General features: G+C 30.9%; 1 protein-coding gene across 1 annotated transcript; it reads right to left on the reverse strand.

Moving 5' to 3' along the window:
* Window positions 1–335: 335 nt before the first annotated feature.
* Window positions 336–25,552, reverse strand: LOC146534586 (ATP-binding cassette sub-family C member 4-like). The gene is made up of 25 exons (XM_085192878.1): window positions 25,209–25,552; window positions 21,600–21,731; window positions 19,697–19,901; window positions 18,476–18,701; window positions 18,292–18,389; window positions 16,982–17,179; window positions 11,518–11,644; window positions 9,924–10,073; window positions 8,846–9,024; window positions 7,687–7,851; window positions 6,727–6,864; window positions 6,246–6,413; window positions 6,011–6,121; window positions 5,450–5,694; window positions 4,493–4,542; window positions 3,818–4,027; window positions 3,472–3,702; window positions 3,261–3,367; window positions 2,799–2,922; window positions 2,349–2,522; window positions 2,139–2,266; window positions 1,932–2,054; window positions 1,478–1,600; window positions 1,234–1,394; window positions 336–1,153 (listed from the first exon to the last, which is right to left on the reverse strand). The coding sequence occupies exons 1-25, from the start codon at window positions 25,436–25,438 to the stop codon at window positions 874–876; spliced, it is 4,083 nt and encodes a 1,360-aa protein (XP_085049004.1). The 5' UTR covers window positions 25,439–25,552; the 3' UTR covers window positions 336–873.
* Window positions 25,553–25,658: the final 106 nt, after the last annotated feature.

Here is a 25,658-nt window from a genome sequence, read left to right on the forward strand (position 1 = left end):
CCAGAGAAAAGAAATGAAAATATACATTTAAATAAGTAAACAAAAAGTATATAATTGCATAATTATTAGTAATATAATATTTATACATTATAAAACAGCAATAATTAGTTTAATATATTTTAGGTCAAATTAGAAACCTAAATTCAAAGCCATGAGTTGCTGCGGTGGATGCAAACAAATAAAGTGGAAAAGATTATTTGAAACTCATAAATTCCATTTATTTTACATAGGCGTAGTTCTAATTATATTAATGCTCTCATATCGACTCTACCGATGCTATCATCCACGCCGGCGCTTACTTTGCATGTTGTTTAGATGAATAAATGAAAAGTAAGTTTATAAATATTTTAAATACATGTATTTATTATTATACGCTTAAAATATTATCTTACATAACATTTTTAATATTTATCTAACTATTTACATTATTATATTATTACTAGGCAAGTTTTTTTAAATTTGTTTTAAATGTACGTAAAAGAAAAAAATCATATTTCTAAAATATTATATAAAATTTATAAATGTTAGAAACATATTTAATGTCATCAGTGAACACAATTAAATGAGCTTTTAAAAGGAGTATATGAATATTTAATATCTTTAATATAACGTTGTTAAATTTTAATAATTTTATAATTTTTGGTTTTATTACAAAATAATAGTTAGTGTTTTCTTTCTTTATTATATTTCAGTCACTTCATTTAATCACAGTTTCTTCAAGTGTTGAAATATCGTTATTGGTTTATTAAATTCCAGTCCATAAAAGAAATCGTACATTAGTAAAAAAATTACAATAAAACATATAATTAATCAAAGGAAAGCTAATCTATCTATCAATCTAATACCTAATCATGCCTAGGACTGTGCCCATCATCATCTACCATTTTCCTTGATATTACTTTGAAAGTAAGTATCTTTGGATATTTGGAATAACATTTCACTGTTCTTTTCACCGGTTTCGTTGACCATCGATGTAAAGTGACTGTTCGGATTTGACAGTAGGATGTATGGATGATCAAATTCTGCAATTTCTCCACTGTTCATCACTAGAACTCTGTCGGAATCCATGATTGTGTTGAGACGGTGAGCGATTGTTAATACTGTGCATGAAGCGAATTGGCGACGAATTGTTTGCTGGATGAAATTGTCAGTTCTGTAAAAAAATAAAGGTTAATTTTTTTTTCTACTTATATCTATTTAAATAAGATATTATAATTAACTTGATTGACTTACTGAGGATCTACATTAGCAGTAGCTTCATCCATTATAAGAATTTTATTTGATCGCAGCACTGCGCGCGCCAAACACATTAGCTGCCTTTGGCCGACTGAGAAGTTAGAACCTCCTTCGGTTACTTTAAAGTCTAATGACGGTACAGAAGATTTCATATCAACCTAAAAATACGAAAGAAGCAATTAATATAAAAACTGCTTAAGGTTTTGGCTTTCTTAAATTTGTATTTGATAATAATAGAAACCTGTTCCAAAGCTCTCCAAAGTTCATCGTCACTATAAATATCAAAGGGATCCAGGTTGTATCTGATAGTCGCTGAGAAAAGAACTGGCTCTTGTGGAATAATAGAAATTTTTGATCGTAGCTCCTAAAAAGAATTAAATCAGAATTTAGCGCCTTTTGCATTAATTTCATAAATAATAATGTAACATATTAGTTTAAGTTGCTTTGGTGTCAGAATTGAGAACTAACCTAACCTAACTGTATAACCATTTTTCTGAGTTCCATTTTGATTCATAGAAATGTTTATCTATAAATAGTTTTCTCAGTATCATTAAGAACCATGTGGGATTCGGTACGCCTACACAATTCACAAATGTCTCTAAAATTATGCTTACATGAAGAGACTGACATTATCACAAGGTTTTTAAGTGCTATAGTAAATTCGTTGAAAATAAATCATGAATTTCTCTATTTACCTGTTTGGATATTTGCGATGTATCAATACCATCTATTGAAATCTTTCCTTCTATGAAAGCGAATCTGAATATCGCTGAAATTAGTGAAGATTTTCCAGCTCCGGTTCTCCCAACGATTCCGATCTGTTAAAATATTTAGTAAATGTTTATTTTCAATGTATATTTCATTATTTTATTAACTCTGTATTAGGAGGATAAATAACAAACCTTCCAACCACTTTCTATTGTGATATTTAAGTTCTTTAACACTGGAGCCTCATCTGGAGCGTACTTAAGATTTACATCCTGGAACAAAACACGGCCGTCATCAGGCCACGTAGGTGGTAGAGACAGTTCTGAAAATGGCACATATATATATACAAAATTATATGTTAAATTATTACTTGTATCAATTTTTATTATATAAAAAATGCTTACGGCCGTCAAAGAGATTAGCCTCTGTTTCTATTTTAGTATATTCCAGCACACGCTCTACGCTAGTAAGTTGTGCAAGAAACTCCACTAACATTCTTGCACCGTGTTGTAACATTGCGGTCAACATGTTGCTTTGAGTCACCGCCAACCCCACGCTGCCCACTGGTATTAAATCACCTGGGCATCAAGAAGTAATGTTAATAAAAATTAAGAATCACGTCGTAAATTTAGGGGGTTCCCCCTATGTTTTACCTGAAGGACAAGGAGAACCTACTAATATTTAGATTTGTAATAAAAATCAAAATATATATAAACTTACACCCATCTGTAAGTGCTTCTCATGTGAAGGTGTAAGTTATCATTTCAAAAATAAAATGTTCTTTTGCAATAGTAAACTATTTTATTTAACACATATTATTTGTTGTCATGTTACCTTATATCTCAGACACTCACCAAAGTCAACATATAGAAATACGAAGATAATAACAGTTAGATACAATTGGCATAACGTGTCTAAATAGAAACCAAAAGCGCAGCCGCCTCCTAAAAAGCTATTCCATGCTGATGTATGTAGATCCTGAAATAAGTATGCATTTTAAATATAAAATGTTGACTAAAAAAATTAATTTTGTCGGCATGTTAAGTAAAATATTGTATTAAATAAAAGGGTTCGATTCCCATTCGAGGTAATGGAATATTTATCATTTTCATTTCTGCTCTCTGGCAAGAAGGCGAAACGTGGCGTTGACTTGTGCCAGTAAACAAGCAATGACTCCAGTATTCACTGGAAAGTGGGAGTGTCTTAATAGGAATAGAGTATCTTAAAAGTATGTTCCCTCTGTCTACCACAGGGGTGTAGCGTGAAACTAAAAAAAAAAGTAAATATCAAACATAAAAATGCTTTTAATAATTTACCTGGTGATTATCAAATTCATCAATTAGTCTATGTTGCGCACCAGCAGAACGGATTGTAGCTATTCCATTAAGAGAAGAGGTGACCATTCCAAAGACGGGACTTTTTGCTGTTATATGAAATTAAATAATTGTATTTTATCTATGTATTGCACACAAGCTTAATTTCGCATATTTTTGAGAATTATTATATACATAAATAATTGTTACTTACTTGTCCCCTCAAGTCTTTTCACTCCTTGAGCCGTTCTTAAGTACAACTTTACGAAAAAGAAGAAGATGATCATGAGGACAGTAGACGGTATTAAAGTCCAATATAAGGCCACAGCATTTAACACCAATATAAAAACTAAAGTACTGTAAATTTGGAATACGTCGAGCAAAGATCTTGGCAATATTTCATCTAAAGCTCCCATATCCTTTGTAAAACGGTTTAAGATACGTCCTGAAAAATTAATTTATGATTTTGGAAAACATGTTGGTTGGCGGCGATAGGTGCTTTATTTATGATTATATTAATAAAAATATGGAAACATTTTCTAAAACTAAAAATATCTTACCAGAAGAGCTGGTGTCAAAGAATCTCATAATGCCCTTTATCATGGTGGAGAACATTCGGTCGTGAAGTGTTTGCGAGGCTTTGACGCAGAGGTTGGCGAAGGGTATAACTCGCAAGTGGGTGAGACAGATGGCGACTAGCACGAGTCCTCCGTGGATCAAAATATATTGCCCAGTAGTAAACAAGCCGACTCTATTGTTTAGTCCGGAATCTAGCGAAATTAAATTTAAATGGGTTAGTTTTATAGACGAATGTATCAATATAGTTAATAAAAATGTATATTATACATTATTTTCTAATTTTCTATTATATAATTTCAAATTTAAGTACTGAAGACATATGTCTCGTACTAGTTTCTAGCTTTTATTCATTTATAGAAATATTTTTCCATGAAGAGTCGGACGCTTATTGCATTCGCTATGAAACTCATACTTCGCACGATGTTCTTTGTACATTTCATACGCATCAGGTACATTCCATTACGATAGTGATATCACGGAATATATCCAATATGAGCATATCATTTTCCATATTTTATGCTCCTTTTCACAAAAATATATTTTTCAACAGAATACATCTCGATATTTATTATTCATATTTAAAGAAATTTAATATTAGTTTCTTTTACACTAAGTTCAACTAATATTCAATTACAGCAAAAATGTTGACAACTTACCCATATTTTCTGTGCCCGTTTCTTCTTCATATAATGCCATTTGGTTAGACCTTAAAAATATTGATTTTATTATATTTCAATTTTATAAACTTCGTATATGTACCAGAAATGATAAACTTTAATTGTTTAACATGTATGTAATCATATTATTACTGTACTATAGCTTAACTTATTCTAGTTTAATATTATCAAAATTGATAAAGAATAAGATAAACTTAAAATTGGTGTTACTGCCTACGTAACCCTTTTTGCCATTTTGGCCATCAGCGCGATAGTAGCGGATGCGATCCCCACATAGATTAAATTCAATTGAATTTCCGCCGCCGTCGTATAAAAATTGGCGTAAAGCGAAGAATTCTATTTCACGATTTTCTACAATTTTCATACGATCAACAGCCATCCACTAATACTCGCTATATTGAATTTGGACGGAAAGTGGAGAAAGTAGTATATTGACACTACGTTCCTTCTACCAACTCTGTTATGTAGAAAAAAATCAAATCTGCTTTCTTTTGCTTTCATAAATAAAGGATTTTGTTAATTTTTTTTTAGCATTCATACAATAGTCTCAAATAAATGAATTTGTATTGGCCATTATAAAAAAAATAATTTTATTTAAATTTGCAACAAATATGTAAAAATATAGTAAAAGTTAAAACTCTATCGTGAGGGTTGAGCCAAAACTGAGAAGTCGCCCTCGTATTGTTTGTTCTGCTTCAAAGGTCAAGTGTTAGTTGTTCCGCGGCGGCAAGCCTTGCTGTTATGTCATTTTATCTCGCTTTGTACGTGTTAACAATGGATAGAAAATGAAGCCTTAGATATTACCTGAAACTATCTTCTTACATGTCTCTATTATTAATTCAAGAAGATATTATACGTTTCTGGAGTTAAGGCTTACCTTTATTTTTTTGATAAATATTATTATGAAATATGTAAAATTTTAAATAAAAAATATACCAATAACTAATCCAGAAGTCTGCAGCCGACGCGCTTGCAGCAGTAAGCAAAATCATCAAAATATTGAACAGTAAGAAAAACAAGCTGCCTCCAGCTGTGAAATATCCATATATTACTTCCCAGCGTAGGTTCCCCGATTGTTTCTCTTCGGCGGCCATTTTTTGGGCTTCGAAATCAGGTATATCTTCGGACTCAGCGACTGATATTGCTTTCAATAATACAGGTTTTTCCTTGTCTTCTGATCTCTATAAGTTTTATTAAGTATAAGTAATTAATTTAATTTCGTAAAGTTTATCGTTATAAAATTTTAAGCGGATTTAAGTAAATAATAATTTTAAGAAACAATATTTTTTCAAAAAGTGGTGTTTAAAGTATAAGAACAAATTTTTAAGTATACATTTTGGCTTATTACATATTATTTAAAGCCAGTCGTGGTGCGTGCCATAAGCGTGTAACTCTAAACTCTATTGATTGTGGGTTCGATTCCTCGAGGAATTAAAGTATTAAATATTTTCATTTATTCGCTCTGGTGTCGAGAAAAAAAAATAAACAAATACTTACAACACTGTCAGTATCTTTATCTTTGCTTTCTTGAATAGAAGATAGCATTTGTGCGAATTCTTTTCCTGTTGCAACAAGTTCATCAAATGTTCCCATGTTTTCAATGCCTCCCTGTAAAGATGAAAATGTTTTTAATTTAATTATGGAATGAAATAGCATAAACTCGGCAATATAAATATATCTATTTTTTATTTAATATATAATAAACTAGTGATAGAAAATAATAAAATAATACCTCATTTAGTACAATAATAAAGTCGGCTGCCTTAAGGAAGTGAATTTGGTGAGTGACCAGCACCCGAGTTCTTCCACGTAGGTAACCATTGATACAGCCCTCGAATAACTGTCTTCCAACGTTCGCATCCACGGCCGAGAGGGGATCGTCCAGTAAGTATATGTCGGCCTAAAATGTTAAATTATTAATATCTTAAGATTTTGTACGAAAATTATAGACAATGCACTCTCGAGAACGATATGATGATGATGATAAAAATGGACTATATGTTACTCAAATAGACTCTTTAATTATCCAAAAAGTTGAGATGTATAATAGTATGTTTTTCATGACGTCAGCAATGAAATATAAAATTTATTATAAAATTTAATTACACATAAATTTGTGTTATAACAAAATCCAATAATATCTATCCTAAAATCACTGAACAAATAACTACTCTAAGCAGCGCAAAAGCTGGCGTGAAAAATAAAACAATTACTTCTCTATACACGGCTCTTGCCAAATTGATTCTTGCACGTTGCCCTCCCGAGAGGGAGACTCCCCTCTCTCCCACTAGGGTTTGGTCACTGTAAGGAAACTGCTTGAAGTCCTTTTCTAAAGCACAAACTTTGCAAACCTGAAATAATAACATAATATATACTCGTATAATGCTTATATTGTACTATTCATGCTTGTAGGACTTTTTTCCTTAAAAACAGAGTATTAAATCTGTTTTTTTTTTCGTAAAACTTTCTATAATAAAAATATTTTTATTCGTATACAGTCTCTCTATACAATCCTGTTTTTTGGGTGCATTTATAAAGATTACATAAATAACGTGACAAATAACAATGACTATATTGGGAAATTTGATTAAATATAGTGAGGTAGGTTAGGAAATAAAAAATATAATTAAATTTTCGGTTGATAGTAATTTAATAGTAATTTCGTATTTGACAATTTTTTATCTTTCAACCTCATTTTTTTAAATAATTACAAAAGCGCTTGAACATTTAAGATATCTATTTATGGACTAACATTAAGTGTGAAGTACAGTTGTCGCTATCTTAACGCAGATATAATTATATTTAATGTTTTAAAAGCGACGAAACTATATTTAAGATATTTTTTAGTAGTGATACAAAAATAGAGAAAACATTTTTGTTTTCATTCATTTTCACGAACAGAAACACTAGAAAAGTTACCTTATATATGACCTAGACTAGGAGTTCTTCCATATGGGATTTAAACTCAGAACCTACAAGTATAGGGTTATAGCTCTCCGTGAGTTTACTTAAGCCGCAATAATATCAGCATTTATAATTTAATCAAAATAAAGGAAAAACAACATTGATTTATCCGTACGAATGAGATATCAATTCAGAATTTATATTGAAATGAATATTACATAATACGAGCCAGATGCTGGTAAAAATAGTGGATAATATAAAATTCATACCCTTCGATATTTATCTGCATCATAAGGAAGTCCAAACAGTATGTTTTCCCTCACAGTGCTCGGAAACATCCACGCCTCTTGGCAGGCGTAGGACACGTCCCCGAACACCGACACGGTGCCGGTGCCCGCAGGCAGCTCTTTCAGCAGAAGTTGTAGTATTGACGACTGAAATATATTTTACATGAACCTTTCAGGAGAATTATACACTTTATTTATCGTTTTCTGCTTATATGCTTCACGCTTTATCCCGCACATAGTAGGATTGGGAGGGAACTGGGTTGCCTCTGCCTATCCTCACGTTAAGACACTATTTTCTGACGTTTCTTATTTGTCTACTTGTAAAAACAGAAACGGATAATGAAATAATTATATATATATGCATTCAATTAAATAATTTTGTTTGTATTATTTCATTAGCCATAATAAAATGATATAAAAGGTAAAGTCTGCATATTGAAAAACGTTATTATGCATTCGCTTTTGTTGGCGCTGTTTTTCCAATCGTGGAATGTTTCAGTTGCACCTCCATTAGCGTGCCGTATCCGCGGATCTGATATACAATTTAGATAAAGATGAAATTTATCCCAGCTCACGAACTACTTGTTCAGTCCGAACTGGAAATTTCCATTTTTCATGCATACACGATGAAATGTAAAATATGAGATGTTTGTAAATTGAGCTCCGTGAATTTTTAGGTTGCTATTCAAATTACGTAATGATTTAGTCGACTGTTTTGTTTTATTTTTATCTAAGATTTCTTCTTAATGGGGACGGAGAGTTATAACACTAGGTTCCTGGATTCTCTCTGCCTTCATTGCTATGTGCAGGAAACATCGTGAACACAAAAAACAATGAAAATAGACACGTTATTGAACGTGTAAGGCAATGTTCCAGATCCAACAGCCTCAGTAATAGCATACAGTTTTCTTTTATGACGGAGTAGTGAAATGAAAATATTAAATATTTCATTTTTTCATTCCCTCGCTATGGTAACGAGGTAAAACTCGGCGCCATTTAACATCCAATGCCTCCAAGCATTCGGCGGAAAGTTGGGAACGGAAGTGTCTTAATGGGAACTGCCATGGGTCCCGCCTATGGCAGTTCCCATATAGTATGAACATATTAAACATAAAAAATAAAAAAAACACATGTGCAATACCTTTCCAGATCCAACAGCGCCAATAATGGCACAAAGCTTTCCTCTACGAAGGCGTAGTGAAATATTTTTTAGAGCTAAGAATTCCGGATCTCCAGTCCAGCTCGCAGATACGTCTCGGATCTCCACCGCCGTGTCATTTGATAGAGATAAGCTTCTACGGAATTTTTTACGAAGTGAACCTGTTCAAAAGAAATTATACTGCTTATTATTTTCTCTCTGAAGTGCTTCTCAAAGTATATTTTCAAAAGGTTTGACCGTAGAGTTGAAAAATATTATATTTAGCTTCAAAAATAAATACAAGTCGCTATTTAAATAACCATCGTAAAATATTTTAGCATAAATTTCTCAATTCAAGCATTTTAATATAAGAAGAGTTGTAAAGATTTATATTTTTAAATTATACAGTTTTATATTTAATATTTTAATAATTTAATTGAAATAAATGGCAAAATTGAAATACTAAAAGTACTTTTAAAAACTAAACAACATGTTATTGGATCCAAGTGGAGGTTTCTTTTATAAATGGACGGGATGAAATCGGAAAATTTCGCTGTCTCAATACGATTTCCAATAAAGATTGGAAGGTATTTGTTTTGCTGCCTGTAAATAGCCACTTCTGTCCTTTAATTTTCTTGTTTAATAAAATGTAGCTTTGGAACAAAATTTTAAAGTGGAGAATAAAAATATTAAATATTTTTAGTTTATCTCGCTATATCCCGCATATAGCAGGGTAAGTAAAGGGAACCAGGAACCTTGTTAAGACACTGCCAAGCACCACCTAATTTTCGAGACATTTCGTGTTGGTAAAATTTAACGCTAAGCTTTGTCTTCTTACCAGAGTGAGGAAATAAAAATAATTCATTCTTCAAATGGAAATCGAACTAACATGTGGCATAACAAACAGTGTGCGAATCGAAACGATTCTTTTTGCGAAAAGTACCGAGTGTTTCAACACTTGGTCTCTCTTTGTCTACTGTGCTATATGCGAGATATATCTAAAACTAAAAAAAAATCAAAAAAAATTAAAAGCTTCCACTATACAAAACTTGTAGTACTTTAATACTGTTATTATACGTACCATTTACACCATTTTCAATAGGAGCATCAGTTTTGTGAAAAGAAAGAGCTTTTATAGAGTCTTTCTTATTCTTTTTGAAGCTACCCACAACATTACGGAACAAATTGGACGATGGAGTCGCCGTAATTGCTGTTAAATCTGGTCTGTCCTCTGTAATAGATTAATATTTAGATATTAGCGCCATCAAAATTAAAAGTTAAACGTTAAACGTTATCATGGATATGTTAAACACGTCATGGCATAGGGTAGGCAGCGGGAGCCTAGTGTTACGACACTCCACTCCCTACTTTCTGTCGAAATGTGGATTAAGTGGAGGAACTGAACGCCGTGCTTTTGCTTTAACACCGTAGCGAAGAAATGAAAATATTAAATATTACATTTACTCAAGTGAGAATCGAACCCACAACCAGTAAATGGTTCTAATAACTAAAATCTACCTAATTTATTTATTTAGTTTTATTTTTAGACAACATAGTAATATTTAATAGTCTCGAATTGGCATTACTTTATTTTACCGTCTGTATATTCATTAACGAAACGTCAATTACACAAAATTTCAAAGTTCATCTCATTAAAGTTAACTTCGGAACAATGTCAAGTGATGATTATAATGATGACAGTGTAAATCTTCATACTTGGGAGGAAAATATTATGAGTAGGGTAGCTGAAACTAATGCTAGGCCTCGATCTAGTGAAGAAAATCGATGTTTTAGTGGGTACTGAACTAAATCTATATATATAAAAGTACTTGTCCTCACTGACTGAGGTAAGACGCACGCACAGCCGTAACCGCTGTGCGTTGAAACGTGGAATTTGGACAGATGTTTACTTTCGTAATCTGGACATCCACTAAGAAGGGATTTTGAAAAATTTTAACCCTAGTGGGGTGAAATAGGGGTTCAAAGTTTGTATGGAAAAAAAAATTAATCGGCACCGATTTTTATAAAATTTGAAATTTAGATTTTTAAAAGTATTTAATTGAACACGTGTTTCATCGTTTTCTAGAATTCTCCCTCTAAGGGTGCAAATAAGGGGTTGAAAGTTTGTATAGGTTTTTTTTTTAAATGGTCAACAATTTTTATAAAATTTGAAATTCAGACTCTTAAACGTATATAATTAAACACATGTTTCATGGTTTTCTAGAATTCACCCCCTAAGGGTGCAAATAAGGGGTTGAAAGTTTGTATGGGAAAATTCTGAAATCGCCACCGATTTTTATATAATTTGAAATTTAGACTCTTAAGAATATTTTATTGAACACATGTTTCATGGGTTATTAGAATTCACCCTTAAATACGCAAGCAAAGCTGCGCGCGTCCGCTTGTATATAATAAAATTATAAAAATAGTAGAGGCGAGTCCTAGCGCAGGGGCTGAAGGGTGTGATTGTAAACTCGACTGGTAATTGGTTCGATTCCCACTCGATTAAATGAAATATTTTTTTAAATTTATATTTTCATTTCTTCGCTCTCGTTAAGCTACGCCACTGAATACGTAATGCCTTTAGAATTCAGCGGAAAATGAGGAACGGAGTGTCTTAACACTAGGTTCCCTTGTTATCTATGTGTGTTTTAAATACATTGAATATTACTTACCAAACACCAAAAACTCTTGAACTCTCCTTAATGACACGAAGAGTTCTGCAGTAAACGACAATACGAGAGGCAATATCAATGTTATGTTTATCTGCGCGGCGTTTATGAACTGCTGCAGTGGATAGATCTGTAAAATTATAATTTAAACTTAATGCTATATGAAATTTATATTTTACATATAATAGTAATTATTACATAAATAATTTAAATAAGTCTTCAATTGTTTACTTAATTTTCACCTGTTTCTCAATTTTGTTTTAACAAACTGAGAAAACGCCTTTATAAAAGACTAGCGGCCCGCTCGCGGTCTCACCCGCGTGAACTAAGTTATTATTAATTTCTGTCTCCATGGCTATGTCCTAGTGACGTCTATGCAAAATTTGAGACTCCTAACATTTGTAGTAACGAAGTTTCATACAAACTTTCGACCCCAAAAACAACCCCTTAGAAGTCGAATATTGCAAATTCCCGTCTTAGCGAGCACCTACGTCCTATAAGTAACTCCTATGCAAAATTTGAGATTCCTAGCACTTGTAGTTTCTGATATTTCGTGATGAGTGAGTGACCTTTCGATTTTATATATATAGATTAATTTTCAAGCAAGTAGAGAGACAGAAAATAATTTATCTATACTTTTAATAAAATCGTAAGAAGGTCGGGGTTTGTAATTGGAGGATATTTAAAAAAATGTTATTGGGAATTGGGAACCTTTATTAACCTTACAGAACCCAAAACAATGATTTTTAAAATTTGTGTCTGTTTGTCCGTTTATCTGGGCGTTTGTTATCGCTAATCTCAGAAGCGGCTTAACCGATTTAGATGCGATTTTTACTATTGGATTCTGGAAAGCTTCCAAAAACATATAAGGTTTATTTTATTACAATCGGTTTATAAATAAAAAAGTTATGTTAATTTAAAGTACCTAGTTGGACAAATTTGCTAATTGCCGTAACATTTATTTTATACAATTGTTTTACTGAATTAACTGAATCTTTAGTTTTCAATTTCTTTATTAATATTTCTATGCCAAACGGGCGAACCCCGCACGGGCCCACTAGTACATGATTCTATACTAGTATATGATTGATGGAACGACAACGTTTCTCAGAGCACCATATTAGCGTTAGACATTCGATATAAGAATTTATGTCCTATTCTACTAAATAAGCGGTTAAACTGTAACCGCAAATCTGATTATTGCTATTTATTATGCGTTACACGTATTATAAATATAGAGTTCTGCTTCACGCTGTATCCCGCACACAACAAGGTAGGCAGAGGGAACCTTGTGTTAAGACACTTCGTTGTCCCTTTTCCGTAGAATTCTGGAGGCATTGTGTGTTGAGTGGCGCTTTGCCTCTACACCAGAGCTAAGAAAAGAAAATATTCAATTTCATTTCTTCAATATTTTTTTAATCATTTCTTCGCGTGGTGATCGAACCCACAAATACCGACCCCTTGAGCCCCTGCATATACAGAGTTATGATATACAGAGTTTATTTCAAATTAATCGAAATGAGCAAAAAACTATATTTAATTCTTGCTATTATTTTCATAATTACATGATTGGTCACTTAAAATAGCAGTTAAAATCCTAATCCTAAGTTTAAAGTTCAATTTTACATAACGATACCTGAAAAAAAATACCAAATATGTTACAAATTATATAAAAAATATTAATTTAAAGAAATATTTTAAATAGACATATCATATCGTGCCTTGCTATATCAGTCCCTGGAGTAAGACCTCCCGGACGCCCAAGGAAGCGCTGGTTGGATGTCGTGATGCAGGACATGAGAGCCAATGGTCTAACCACCGAGGACGCAAAAGACCGTGCAAAGTGGAGTAGGTTGAGTAGGAGGGCAGACCCTGGTAATAACCGGGATTAATGCCAGGAGGAAGAAGAAGAAGATTTTAAATAGACATATGAATAAAAATAATAATAATAACTAGTATGTAGATATACTGTATTATATGTATTAGTTATAGTAATTTGATTTTTAATGTGGAATTTGTACTGTACAATAGCATTAATAAATAGTAAATAGATAATTGCGTCTGTTGCAATATAATTGATTATTACGCGTTGCTCTATAGAAAGAGTGAAATTATAATTGCAAAAGTAGTTGCTATGTTAATATAAAAACGCAATGGCTGAAAATAATAATAAACTATACTAAATGAATAGTAGTTTATGTGTGTTCATGTATGTAAATGTGGAAGAATTCTTTTTGTTAGCGAAAAACATTATTTATATAATTTAAAACAAATTAAATATATAATCTTGTATTTTTATAAGTAAGTTTTGGAAGCGTTACGTTGTTGGGAATCCCCAGTATCGTTATCAACTGATTTCGCATATTAGCCTATGATTTTTTTTATTTGTTTCTTAAACTAAAAGAAATCGTCATTTATCATCAATCATTATTATATCTCAATATCATATTAATTAAAGATATTTCGGAATAGCTAATACATTAAACTGTGAGAACTGTCTTTAAACATGTAAAAATTGTGTATCTGTAATTAGGTGTATTACGCAGTTTCATCCGCGTAAGTTCTAATTATTATCATTTTAGCTGATAGGCAAAGGGAACTGTGAATCTAGTTTTAAGACTGCGTTCCCATTAAGACACTTCGTTCCCCACTCTCCGTTAAATTCTGAAGGCATTGCTCGTTTAGTGGCAAAACTCAACGTCGCACTTTTGCTTAATACCAAGGCGAAGTAAAGAAAATATTAAATATTCCATTCCCGAGTCTGAATCGAACCTACCACCTGTGATGTTGCGCCACTAGTGGCCTGAAGTTCTAATTATTATCAAAAGCTCGTGTGCTGTTCTAATTAGAGCACCTAATATGGTGAATACGCCTTATGTAGGTATTGGCTCTTCATCTTATCATTTTTTTACGTAAAGTCTGATCACCTCATATTTAATCAGTCGCTAGCTTGCATCATTTCTATATTGTTATCTGTACTATAATAAAACTATTAAAAGTTGTAAATTGTGTCTGTAGATATATAAAATATCTTTTATGAAAAAATAATTTAGGTTAATATAAAAATAGTACAAAAACACGAATCTATTGAATATATGAATAAATAATTTTTTAAATTTTTGTCTGTCTGTTTGTCTGTTTGTACACGCACATCTTTCGATCTATTGGACGGATTTGAATGAAACTTTTACTGTGTGTATTTCTAGTGTGCGTCGGCAGGATCTAGGCCATATTATATTTTGAAGATTTCCACATCTGATGTAGAACCCATAGTTTCGGCTTAACTACAAGAATGACTTAAATATGTCCTTTACACAATTTTAATGAACAGTCACAACATTTAATCTAAACTTTGACAAATAATGAAATGTTGCCATAATAAAAATTATTAAGCTTAATGAGCCTTTTCATTTTCCATTTGTTTAAAAAAATTGAAAACCTGAAACATCTCATGAATAATCGTAATAGCAGTAACTATAAGAAAGAATGAAAAGCCTCTAAACCAAAAATATTTAACGTGTTGGGTATTTTCCATTGATATATAAAAATTTAAGATGAAGAACTATAATAGCCCAATTGAGTTATAAGAAATAATAGAAATAAATTGCCTTAGCAAAAGATAATTTTAATTATTAAATAAAATTAACTGAAAATCTATTAAAATGTAGCAAATTCCTTTTCATTGTATTATTAAAATCTATACCTATATATTATTATTTATTCATTCATTTATGATTTATTCAGGAAAATAATATTTTTATCTTATCTTTGAATTTTTATACAATAAAAACTACCACAGATTAACATACATACGTAGCGTAATGGATATCAATGTACCTAAATGATATGGAAAATGGTTACAACAATTAGGTATAAATTGTTTGTAAAATTTTGTATAATCTTTTTCCCGACTGCTAAGGTGTATGTATGTAATATTCTTTATTACCTCCTATCTCTAGTACTGCTGAACAAATTTAAATAATTGAGGTACCGGTAGATTCGTTTCAGCAGCTCTAGTGTTCTTAGATATAATAAGTATGGCGGCTGGTATAAGCTGGGACACCATTGGACTTAGTGAAAAAAAAATTTGGGGTCGTATACCACAATATAGGTATCAAATTCAAGAACATTTCAAAAACGTATATCATGATTATTATTGAATCCTAACAAAAAAGTGAAAAAAGTAAAAAATAATATTTAAAAAACCAAAATCCCCACTGCATAAAACTAAAACGAAAATAAATAAGCCCAATACTTTATTAAGATTAACAGTCGGGACCTATAAGTAATTCTTTATTTAATCAAATCTTTACCAGGAATATAATAATTTAAAAAGGTTCCGACTGTTAAACCTAATAAACTATTGGGCTTGTTTATTTTTTTTTTAGTTTTATGCGGTCGAGGTTTTGGTTTTTTAAATATTTTTTTTCAATATCTGTTTTAGTTACGAAAATGATAGTAATCTAAATGTATAGTTGTATAAACTACTTAGAAGTATATTATAACAAAAACTACATAATTATACCTAAATCGATACTTATTGTTTGTGAAATTGTGATTTCTTTTTAATTGTTATAAGCTTATATTTAAAACAGAGCCAAATTGTACCATAAAAACAAAAAATATATATATTTTCTTAGCTATCAACGGATTTTACACCGTTATTTATAAGGTTTATCTACAATATCTTAATTTATAATTTATAATATGTAATTAAGATATGTTTGAGCTAGTTTACAATTATTATTACATCTGCAAATACATGTGCCTCATAAAATTATTACAAACAAAATGATAACACTTACGAAGCCGCTCAGGTACGAGCAAACATAAAGATAAAACAAGTAATTAATTGACAATACGGTAAAAAAGGCAATAGGAAAAAATATATTTAAATACCTTTAAATATATAATCATTTTTAATTGTTTAGCTTCACCCGCACATGACAGACAGGTAAAGGGAACCTGGGAACCTAGAGTTTATTAATGCCTCTAGCATTGCGTGTTGAGTGGCTGAACTCAAAGTCGCGCTACTTTACCAAAGCGTAGAAATAAAAATATTAAATATTTATTTCACTTGAGTGGGAATAAAACCTATAACCTGTCACCCAAAACATTCACACGTTTGCACCTTTACCAACAACTAAATCACTTTTATAAATATTAATATCCTAAATTATTGTTTAATTAAATTTTCATAGTCTATTTCTCATAATCTATACCTTGATAAAAAAAAACATTTTCCTTTCAAACAAGTTGTGAATAATTAATATAAAGTAGAACTATTATGTTTTATTAAACAGTTGCAAATATCAATGGAGTCTACTTGCAATAATAAGTTTGCTGATAAGACGTAAATTTAGTCACGGTGGAATTAATTTAGCTCGTTGTTATTGGATATAAAGTAATTTAAAATGTCGTTACACTATCCTTTTGTAATTTTATATAGTTAAATATATATACTTACAATATTGGCGGTTAGAACATTTCCAAATAAAATATATGTTAGTATTGTAATAAAAATGGCAGCTCTTTCAGTGAATATCATGAAGCCGAGGAAGACTGTTCTTATAATGGTAGCCAATTTAACTTCTTTCAATTCCTCTTTACGTTTCTCCCCTACAACCTTTTGAAATGGAATCTCCCAAGCGTACATTTTGATCACCTGTAATTTTTTTTTAAAGTTTTTATTTCTTGCATATTATAAATGTCATACGTAAATGAAGTGTTGACTCGCTACTTATTTGTTTTTTCTTTTATTATATTATTTTTTAGTTTCACGCTACATCCTGCACAAAGCAGGGTAGGCAGAGGGAATTTAGTGGTATGACCTCCACCCACTTCCCCATTTTTCGCCGAAATCTGAAGGCATAGTGTGTTGAGTGGCGGAATTCATCGCCGCGCTTTGCCTCGACACCAAGACGAAGAAATTAAAATATTAAATATTTCATTTACTGAAGTGGGAATCGAACCCACAACCTGACTCTTATAATCGTACGTGTGCCCTTGCGCCTAGACTGGCCTCTACAATCATGTACTCGTATAAAACAATATAATGACTTATTTGTTTATTCTTTAATGATATTTAAATGTGAATATAACATATCTATTATTTAAATATAATAAGCCTTTTCAATTCTTAGTTTTATGTAAATAACATTAACTTTATCAGTTTTACTTGTGAAATGTATTGTTTTCTTAAAAGGTCGGATCGAAAAGTTGAATCTGACAGAATAATACAAATGTATCTGCCTACAATACAATGAAGATAACATTTCTTTACATCTTATCTTTATATATTTACACTCGCAATTGATATTTCTTTCTTAAACAAATATTTCTAAACTATCTACTATAATATGTTTATCAAATAATATTATTATTACATGGTCGTTAACACTTTTAGTGCTCACATAAATTTAACTTTTAAACCTTGAAGTAAATAGAAAATAGCAGTGCTGTTATAAGGTAGTATTATATTTGGAAGATAACAATTTGATAAATGTTTCATCTGAAAGTAAGGTATAAATATTTAAGATGTTGATAAGGTGACATCCAAACTTTTCAATGTCATCTCAAATGTCCTTTTAAAATAATATCGCAAAAATCGTATGTGAATGACTTTTTGCCATTTTTTCAATATTACATCGATTTTATTGTCATAATTAACCGATACTATTACAAATATTTAAAAAAAAAACATAATAAATTACACACAAACTAAGCTTCTGCTACTGTTAGTAATTATAAGAGAATTTTATTTTTAAGACATCATACCTGTATTCCGTTTATAACTTCACTCATTACTTTAATTCGCTCGTCAGTTTTTTCAGCTGTACGAAATCTGACTTTTCCAAGCAGTTGTCCAAGACCACCTAAAATAGAAATTGAATAATATTAATACTAGTATTTTATAAATATAAAGTTTATTGTTATAAATTGTTCATATTTATTCTTATACCTTGAATGGGTAAAGCAATAACGATGAGTGCAGCAAGGCCGATGAGTGCAGCGTACCCCGCCTGCATATATCCCAAGTAGCACACTGCACTCAATTGTATCGGAATAATCCAGATATAGTGCAGGAAAAGGAAAGCCAAGTCAAAACGTTGCAAATCATTTGACAGAATATTAACCACTTTCCCAGCAGTGGTGTCCCCCAGTGCTCCGTTATTCATACGCATTATCTAAAATTTTAATTAATTTTACATACATTTATAAAAACAATAAAAAATCTGTATTATTTTTTTGTTTTATCCTATTTAAAAAAAAATTGTTTTTTTTTTAAATTTCTATAAACGTATTTACATAGCTTTAGTCTGTCATTCATTCGTCTCCTGCACTACCCACATTTCGAAGCTATTTGTTTATGATGTCAACAGAATGGTTGGTATCTATACAGCATTGTATACTAAAGCTTAGTTAGGCTTACGTTTCGCCATTTCATTATTGGAAATTAAACACCTTTCATTCGTCTTATATATGCTCTTGATTATATCTACTATTTCAATCAATAATCTATATATATAAAAGGACTTGTCCTCACTGACTGAGGTAAGACGCACGCACAGCCGTAACTGCTGATGGTAGAAACGTGAACTTTGGACAGATGTTTACTTTCATAATCTGGACATCCACTAAGAAGGGATTTTGAAAAATTTTAACTCTAAGGGGGTCAAATAGGGGTTGAAAATTTGTATGGAAAAATTTTTAAATCGGCTCCGATTCTTATAAAATTTGAAATTTAGATTTTGAAAAGTATTTAATTGAATAAGTGTTTCATCGTTTTCTAGAATTCTCCTCCTAAGGGGGCAAATAAGGGGTTGAAAGTTTGTATAGATTTTTTTAAATCGGCACCAATTTTTATAAAATTTGAAATTCAGACTCTTAAAAGTATTTAAATAAATACATGTTTCATGGTTTTCTAGAATTCTTCCCCTAAGGGTGCAAATAAGGGGTTGAAAGTTTGTATGGAAAAATCTTTAAATCGCCACCGATTTTTATAAAATTTGAAATTTAGACTCTTAAAAATATTTCATTGAAATTTCCATTTTTTCATGATTTATTAGAATTCACCCCTAAGTACGCAAGCGAAGCTGCGCGTGTCCCCTAGTTTAATTATATTAATCTAATATTAAACAAATAATTTAATAACTATTTTTACTGTGAGAGCTGAGATTACCTTCCGGAACATTAAGCTGCTAGTAGCGATTCTCAACTTCATACCAAACTGTTGACAGTAGAAGTTTCCTTGGTGGTTAAAGAAAGCTGCAGTAAAATTTGCAAGCACCATACAAATTGCGTAAATAGCAGCCGTCTCTTTTGTCATTGTGGAATTGATTGACCAGTAATTGAGAAGACCAGCGAAAAGTAAAGGTGATCCAGTTCTATTAAACAAGAGAATTATTCTTACATTAAGAGTTAAATATTTTAAGTTTAATTTAAAATAATAGATATTAAAATATTCTATGTAAAAAATAAATAATTTTCAGGGATATATATGTTCTGGAGGCATAATGTGTTGAGTGGCAGAACTCAACGCCGTGCTTTGCCTCAACACCAGAGCGAAGAAATAAAAATGTAAATTTAAATAAATATTTCATTTCTTCGAGTGGAGATCGAACCCACAACTAGTCACAATGTGCCCCTGCGCTACGACTGCCCTCATATGGTTTCTATATACATAAAAATATTTAAAATAAGACCATTGAACATAGATAGACGACTATTAAAATTTTATGTATTTGGAAAACTGTGCGGTATCTATAAAATATAGATAATCTGAAAGAAAAAAATAAATAAATAATGACAACATTTCTTTTATCTTATCTTAAGAGAAAATAACGTTAGTATCTATAGCGGGTATTACGCGTTGGTAATTTCACATCCTTTATCCGATTATAAATGATAAAACAAAATCTTTGATAAAAAAAACATTCTACATATGTAGGTATTTTTTGCATATGCTATTAATTTTAAATATTTAACTCCATTTAGGAGTAAATTTTATATTATGAGAAATTATGAAATGCAAGAAATAACCTGGAAATTTCTATTTATTGAGACAAAATTAATTTTGAAAATAACAAAATTATATATAATAGATTTATTTTTCAAGTGAATATATAAAGTTTGAATTGATATAATAGAAAAGTACAATATATACGTACGCAGTGTTTATTTTCAAACGTCTATACATTATCGGTAGTATGCTGTACTTGTAATATTATTTATTTAAACTTGTAATAACCACTAGCAAACCAAAATCAAATTAATAAATAACTTTCGAGGCATTAAGATTAAAAATGAAGATTTTTGTTATATCACGAAATTCAAAATCCTTATTTTTTAAATACTTCTATTTCAGCTTTACTGCAGAATTTTTGAGAATAAAATTAAAAAAGCTAACATTCTAATTATAATATTGTGTAAAATTGCATTTAAATTATAAAATATTTGTTATTAACATTATTATTTCGCAATGTACATACAAATAAAATACATTCTATACCTATTAAAAGTACCTATGTATATATTAATTTGCCTTACGGTATATTAGTTCAAAATGAAAACTGTCACGGTCCTACAAAAATGTAAAACGGGGCTGTTAGAAACAAGTACCGTTCGTTGAGGCTTTGTAACAACACAGGCCGTATGTCATTAATTTTTGACGACACGCCGTTGTAGGGTGACATCATACATATTAATTTTCATGACGATTGCTGGCATGTCTCCGGGGATTGGTGAAGCCTTCGGAATTATAATCAGCTGCACGCTGTATCCCGCATGTAGCAGGGAAAGCAGAGGGAACATAGTGTTAAGATAATCTGCTCCTCATTTTCCGCCGCATTCTGGAGGCATTACGTTTTGAGTGGCGTAACACAACGCTGCGCTTTACCTCCAAGTACACACCAGAGCGGGGAAATGAATATTTTAAATATTTAATTTCCTCGAATGGGAATCGAATCCACAACCTGTCGCGTTTACAGTCACACACCACGACTGGCCTCCTTCCGAATGAAATTTAACTACATATATAATGTTAAAAATACTTATATTTTGTTAAAAATATTTCAATACACTACCTTAAAGAAATATATAAAAATTGCATTATTCCTCCAGGAATGAAAGACCATCCAAACGTTTTAATTAGTACTTTTGCAAATGACGCCTGTCGTCCAGCAGCTTTAGCCTTAGCTTCTTCTTGGAACCAATTTCTGAAACAATAGAACACAAATTCTTAGTTACAATTGAATTAAATTCATACTTATTCATAATGTTTTGTACATGTATTTTGATTTAGCTATATCCCGCCTATAGCAGGGTAGGCAAAGGGAACCTAGTGTTAAGATAGTGCGTTCCCATTTTCCGCCAGATTGGGCAACGTGTGTTGAGTGGTGGAACTAAACGCCGCGATTTTTCTTCTTACAAAAATATTATTAAATAAAAAATCGTTCCTCCGAGTGTAAATCCCACCCACAACAGACATATGACCTCAATACATCTCAGCCTGATTTAGAAGCCTAGTACGCATCTGTTTTTACATGGTTTTACACTAAGATTATAAATAATATAATACTTAAATTAAAAACTAAAGTAAATAAATAAATTATATTTTACAAATAAATAATATAAAAAATATAAATGGAATGGAAATAGTAATGGAATTTTTAAAAGGTCATCAATAAGTATTTTATTAAGATAAGCCTTCTTATCATTCAAAATGTCTCGCTATCTGACTACCGATTCCGTAAGATATTTATTTATTAGAGTATATACAAAATTATCATCGTTCATCCATCGTTTGCCATAATTTAATACAAATTTGTCTATTGTAATTTAATATATAAACATAATATATTTTAATTAGAAACAAACAAATATCAAGTAAATTTTAGAAGGCGTAAATTTCGCCTTTTATCTCTTTTAAATAGTAGCGTCACAGCGTCTGACTTTAAATGTGATAGTTGTAAGTTGTTCATGGGGTGAATGAAATATTTAATATTAACGTTAACAACACAAAGAACGGCGTTAAGTTCCGCACTCAACACGCTATATTCCGGTAATTTGTTGTTAAATGGAAAACGTAAGCCGGACTCTTTATTTGGTGTGAATTCTTCTAAATTGCATAATTCTAGGTCCACAGGGAGTATCCTATGGGTTTTAATTAAAAAATGTGGCAAAAACGATGCAGAAACGCTCGTATCTTTTGATTGTGTTGACCTAAAATTTTTTTTATACTTTAAGGAAATGTAGACCTGGATATTTGTCATTAACTTCAGCTTGATGATGTCCACGCATTCTTTAAAAAAATTGTCTTGGCAGAAAGTATGACCTTAAAAAAAATGTCTTTATATAACTATATTGATTATACTTAACGTATCACTAAATAAAAGTACCTATGTACACATATATAAGACAAATACATTCCATGTGGAAATATTTCGCTTGATTGTGGAAGTATTTAGTATTGTAAATTGAAGTATGTAATATTTATACTTCAGCAGGGTGGGCAGAGGGAACCTAGTGTTAAGACACTCCGTTTCCCACTTCCCGCCGAATTCCGGAAGCCGCACTTTACCTCGACACAAGAGTGAAAAACTGAAAATGTTAAATATTTAATTTCCAGTGGGAATCGAACCCACAAAATGTGGCGTTTACTGTCATACACTTATGCATCTGTATGCATACATACGTAGATAAATGTACGTATTTAATAAAAACGGAAAATATTACCGTCAACAGAAGATTCAACAGTTTGGTATGCCAAGAGGAAACAATAAAGGGTTTTTGCACTTGTGTATTTGTACCGACGGATGAATAATTTTCTTGATAGTGTTATAATGGTGTAAATTTTATGAAAGAAAAAATCGCACACACACATATTTATATGTGTCTTATATTAATTAGACACACTATTTAGTTTATTCTATTATTAGCAAGTTTAATTGATTATGACTAGATTACAAAATGTTAATTAATCCATTTACCAAATAAAAAAATATATTAAACAATTTTAAAATATAAAAAAAATAATATGTGTATGTAATTACAGAAAACAAGATATGATATTTAAGTAATAAGTTATACAAATACTGTTTTTAGTGCACACGCATATCATACAAATAGAAATAATGAAAATAATTTAAATATAATAATATATAAGATATAATATAAATCTCGTAAGTGGATATCGAACCTACTAAACATAGCAGTTACATACATAGACGTTTCCCTAACATTTAATCGTAAGGGAAAACGAGCGTACTTGCATTTAGTCAAAATTTTAATTTGTTTATATTTTATTAAATTAATTTATGATATTAATTTTTATTTTTATTTATTGAACTATTATTATTAAATCTATAGTTAATTTATGAAATGAACTGTAACTTAAATAAACTATTATTGTCATACTAAAGCTAAAATGTTTATTTCATGATATTATATAGTTATGCAGCAACATTTAATTTTTTACATTTAAATTTGGAACAATATTTTTTATTTCATTTCTATTTGTACCTTATTTAGTTATAGGCAACAGAGTAAGTTATTATTACAGAGTGTAAATTAAAGTCATCCTTTAATCATTTTAACACGAAAAGAATAAATTTATATTCTTCATTAATTCTGTTCTACATTTCAAGGCATAACATGAATTGCTGTTTATAATTTATTAAATTAGATAGCAAATTACATATTTAAGCCATTTATTAACATTTATCACACAGACAATTATCTTCTCAAATATATTCTTAAAATGCATTTTTTAAATTACTTTCATTACCTACTTATTTTTTAACTGTATCTTGCTTGTAGAAGAGTAGACAAATACTGGTTAAATTTGAGACATTATGGTGAAACTCAACGCCGCGGTTAGTCTTGCCAGGGCAAGGAATTAAAAATAATAAATTCCTCCGAATGGCGATTAAACCTATAACTATGGCATTAACCGACAAACGTCTCTCTACACCACCTATCCTATCTACCTTTTTTCTATCATTTCTATACAACTCAAACAACTGATTTACTGAAGTGAGCCTGTTTGATATTGGCTGTAGTGAAGTAGACCTCAGCCTATTAGCTAGTTGGACTTAAGTTTATGTCGGCAGAATCTTAATAATCATAATCTTTTTTGGAATCTGGAGCTTTACTGACCAAGATTTCTTGCTACCATAAACAAATTATAAAGCTACTGCATGACCGTCTATTGATGTTTTACAGATATCCAGGAAACTTCTCCAGTAATCTAAACTCAACTATCGACTTCTTTTTCATGTCAGTTCTAATATTGTCAGCAATCTAGTTTCTATGAAATATTGTCATCTCTATTTGAATATTTTAAGCAATTCCGTGAACACTGTTTTTCATTTCGACGTCATCTATGATATTGGCAATAAATCACCGCGAAAAAACCTCTATTGTAACGAACTTTAATAACTTCACTGTGCATTAGGGTGTTTCCCCTTTTTTTTCACAGATTGAACACTTCTACCCTTCGTCGGCCAATGAAGGCCAGCCAGGCGGGTGTTAGATTGCAATTTCCCTCTTGGACTCTTGGACTCAGGTCCGTGGGGTCACTAACATTACGACACTAAGATATTTAATATTATTTATTTATTTTTGTCAAATTTATTCGATCATGTAGTTCTATACTAAGTTAAATAGATAATATAAATTAAAAACACTCTTACCTTTCCAGGTCGTCGCCGACATTTTTTGAATTATACGTTGCTTTTGTTGGTATTAAATCTTCTTCCTCTAAATCACGTCTATTTCCATAATAAAAAAGAGGAAACGTCCAAATATATAGTAGACGTGAAATTAGTCCAGGGACAGATTTTTTTTTTGGTTGATTGCTGTTTTTATGATTTTTTTCATTTTTTTCATCAGTATGTGCGTTTAAATTTTTAAGTGTAACCATTTTGATAAAATTAATTATATTATATTATATATGTTATACAGTCTCACTAAAACGATAACAATTGGGCTGCGCGCGCGACATGCGGCATATCCGCACGATATCAGGAGCACGTTTAATATTACAAGACAGTACGGCCCGCTAATGACGTATTTATTAATATCTGCAATTGTTTATTAACTGATATCTTTTAATCTATAATACAAAAAGATTATGAACTGGT

The sequence above is a fragment of the Heliconius melpomene genome, chromosome 11 (assembly GCF_056956725.1).
Source record: "Heliconius melpomene rosina isolate 202511_hmr_F chromosome 11, ASM5695672v1, whole genome shotgun sequence".
Taxonomy (NCBI): domain Eukaryota; kingdom Metazoa; phylum Arthropoda; class Insecta; order Lepidoptera; family Nymphalidae; genus Heliconius; species Heliconius melpomene.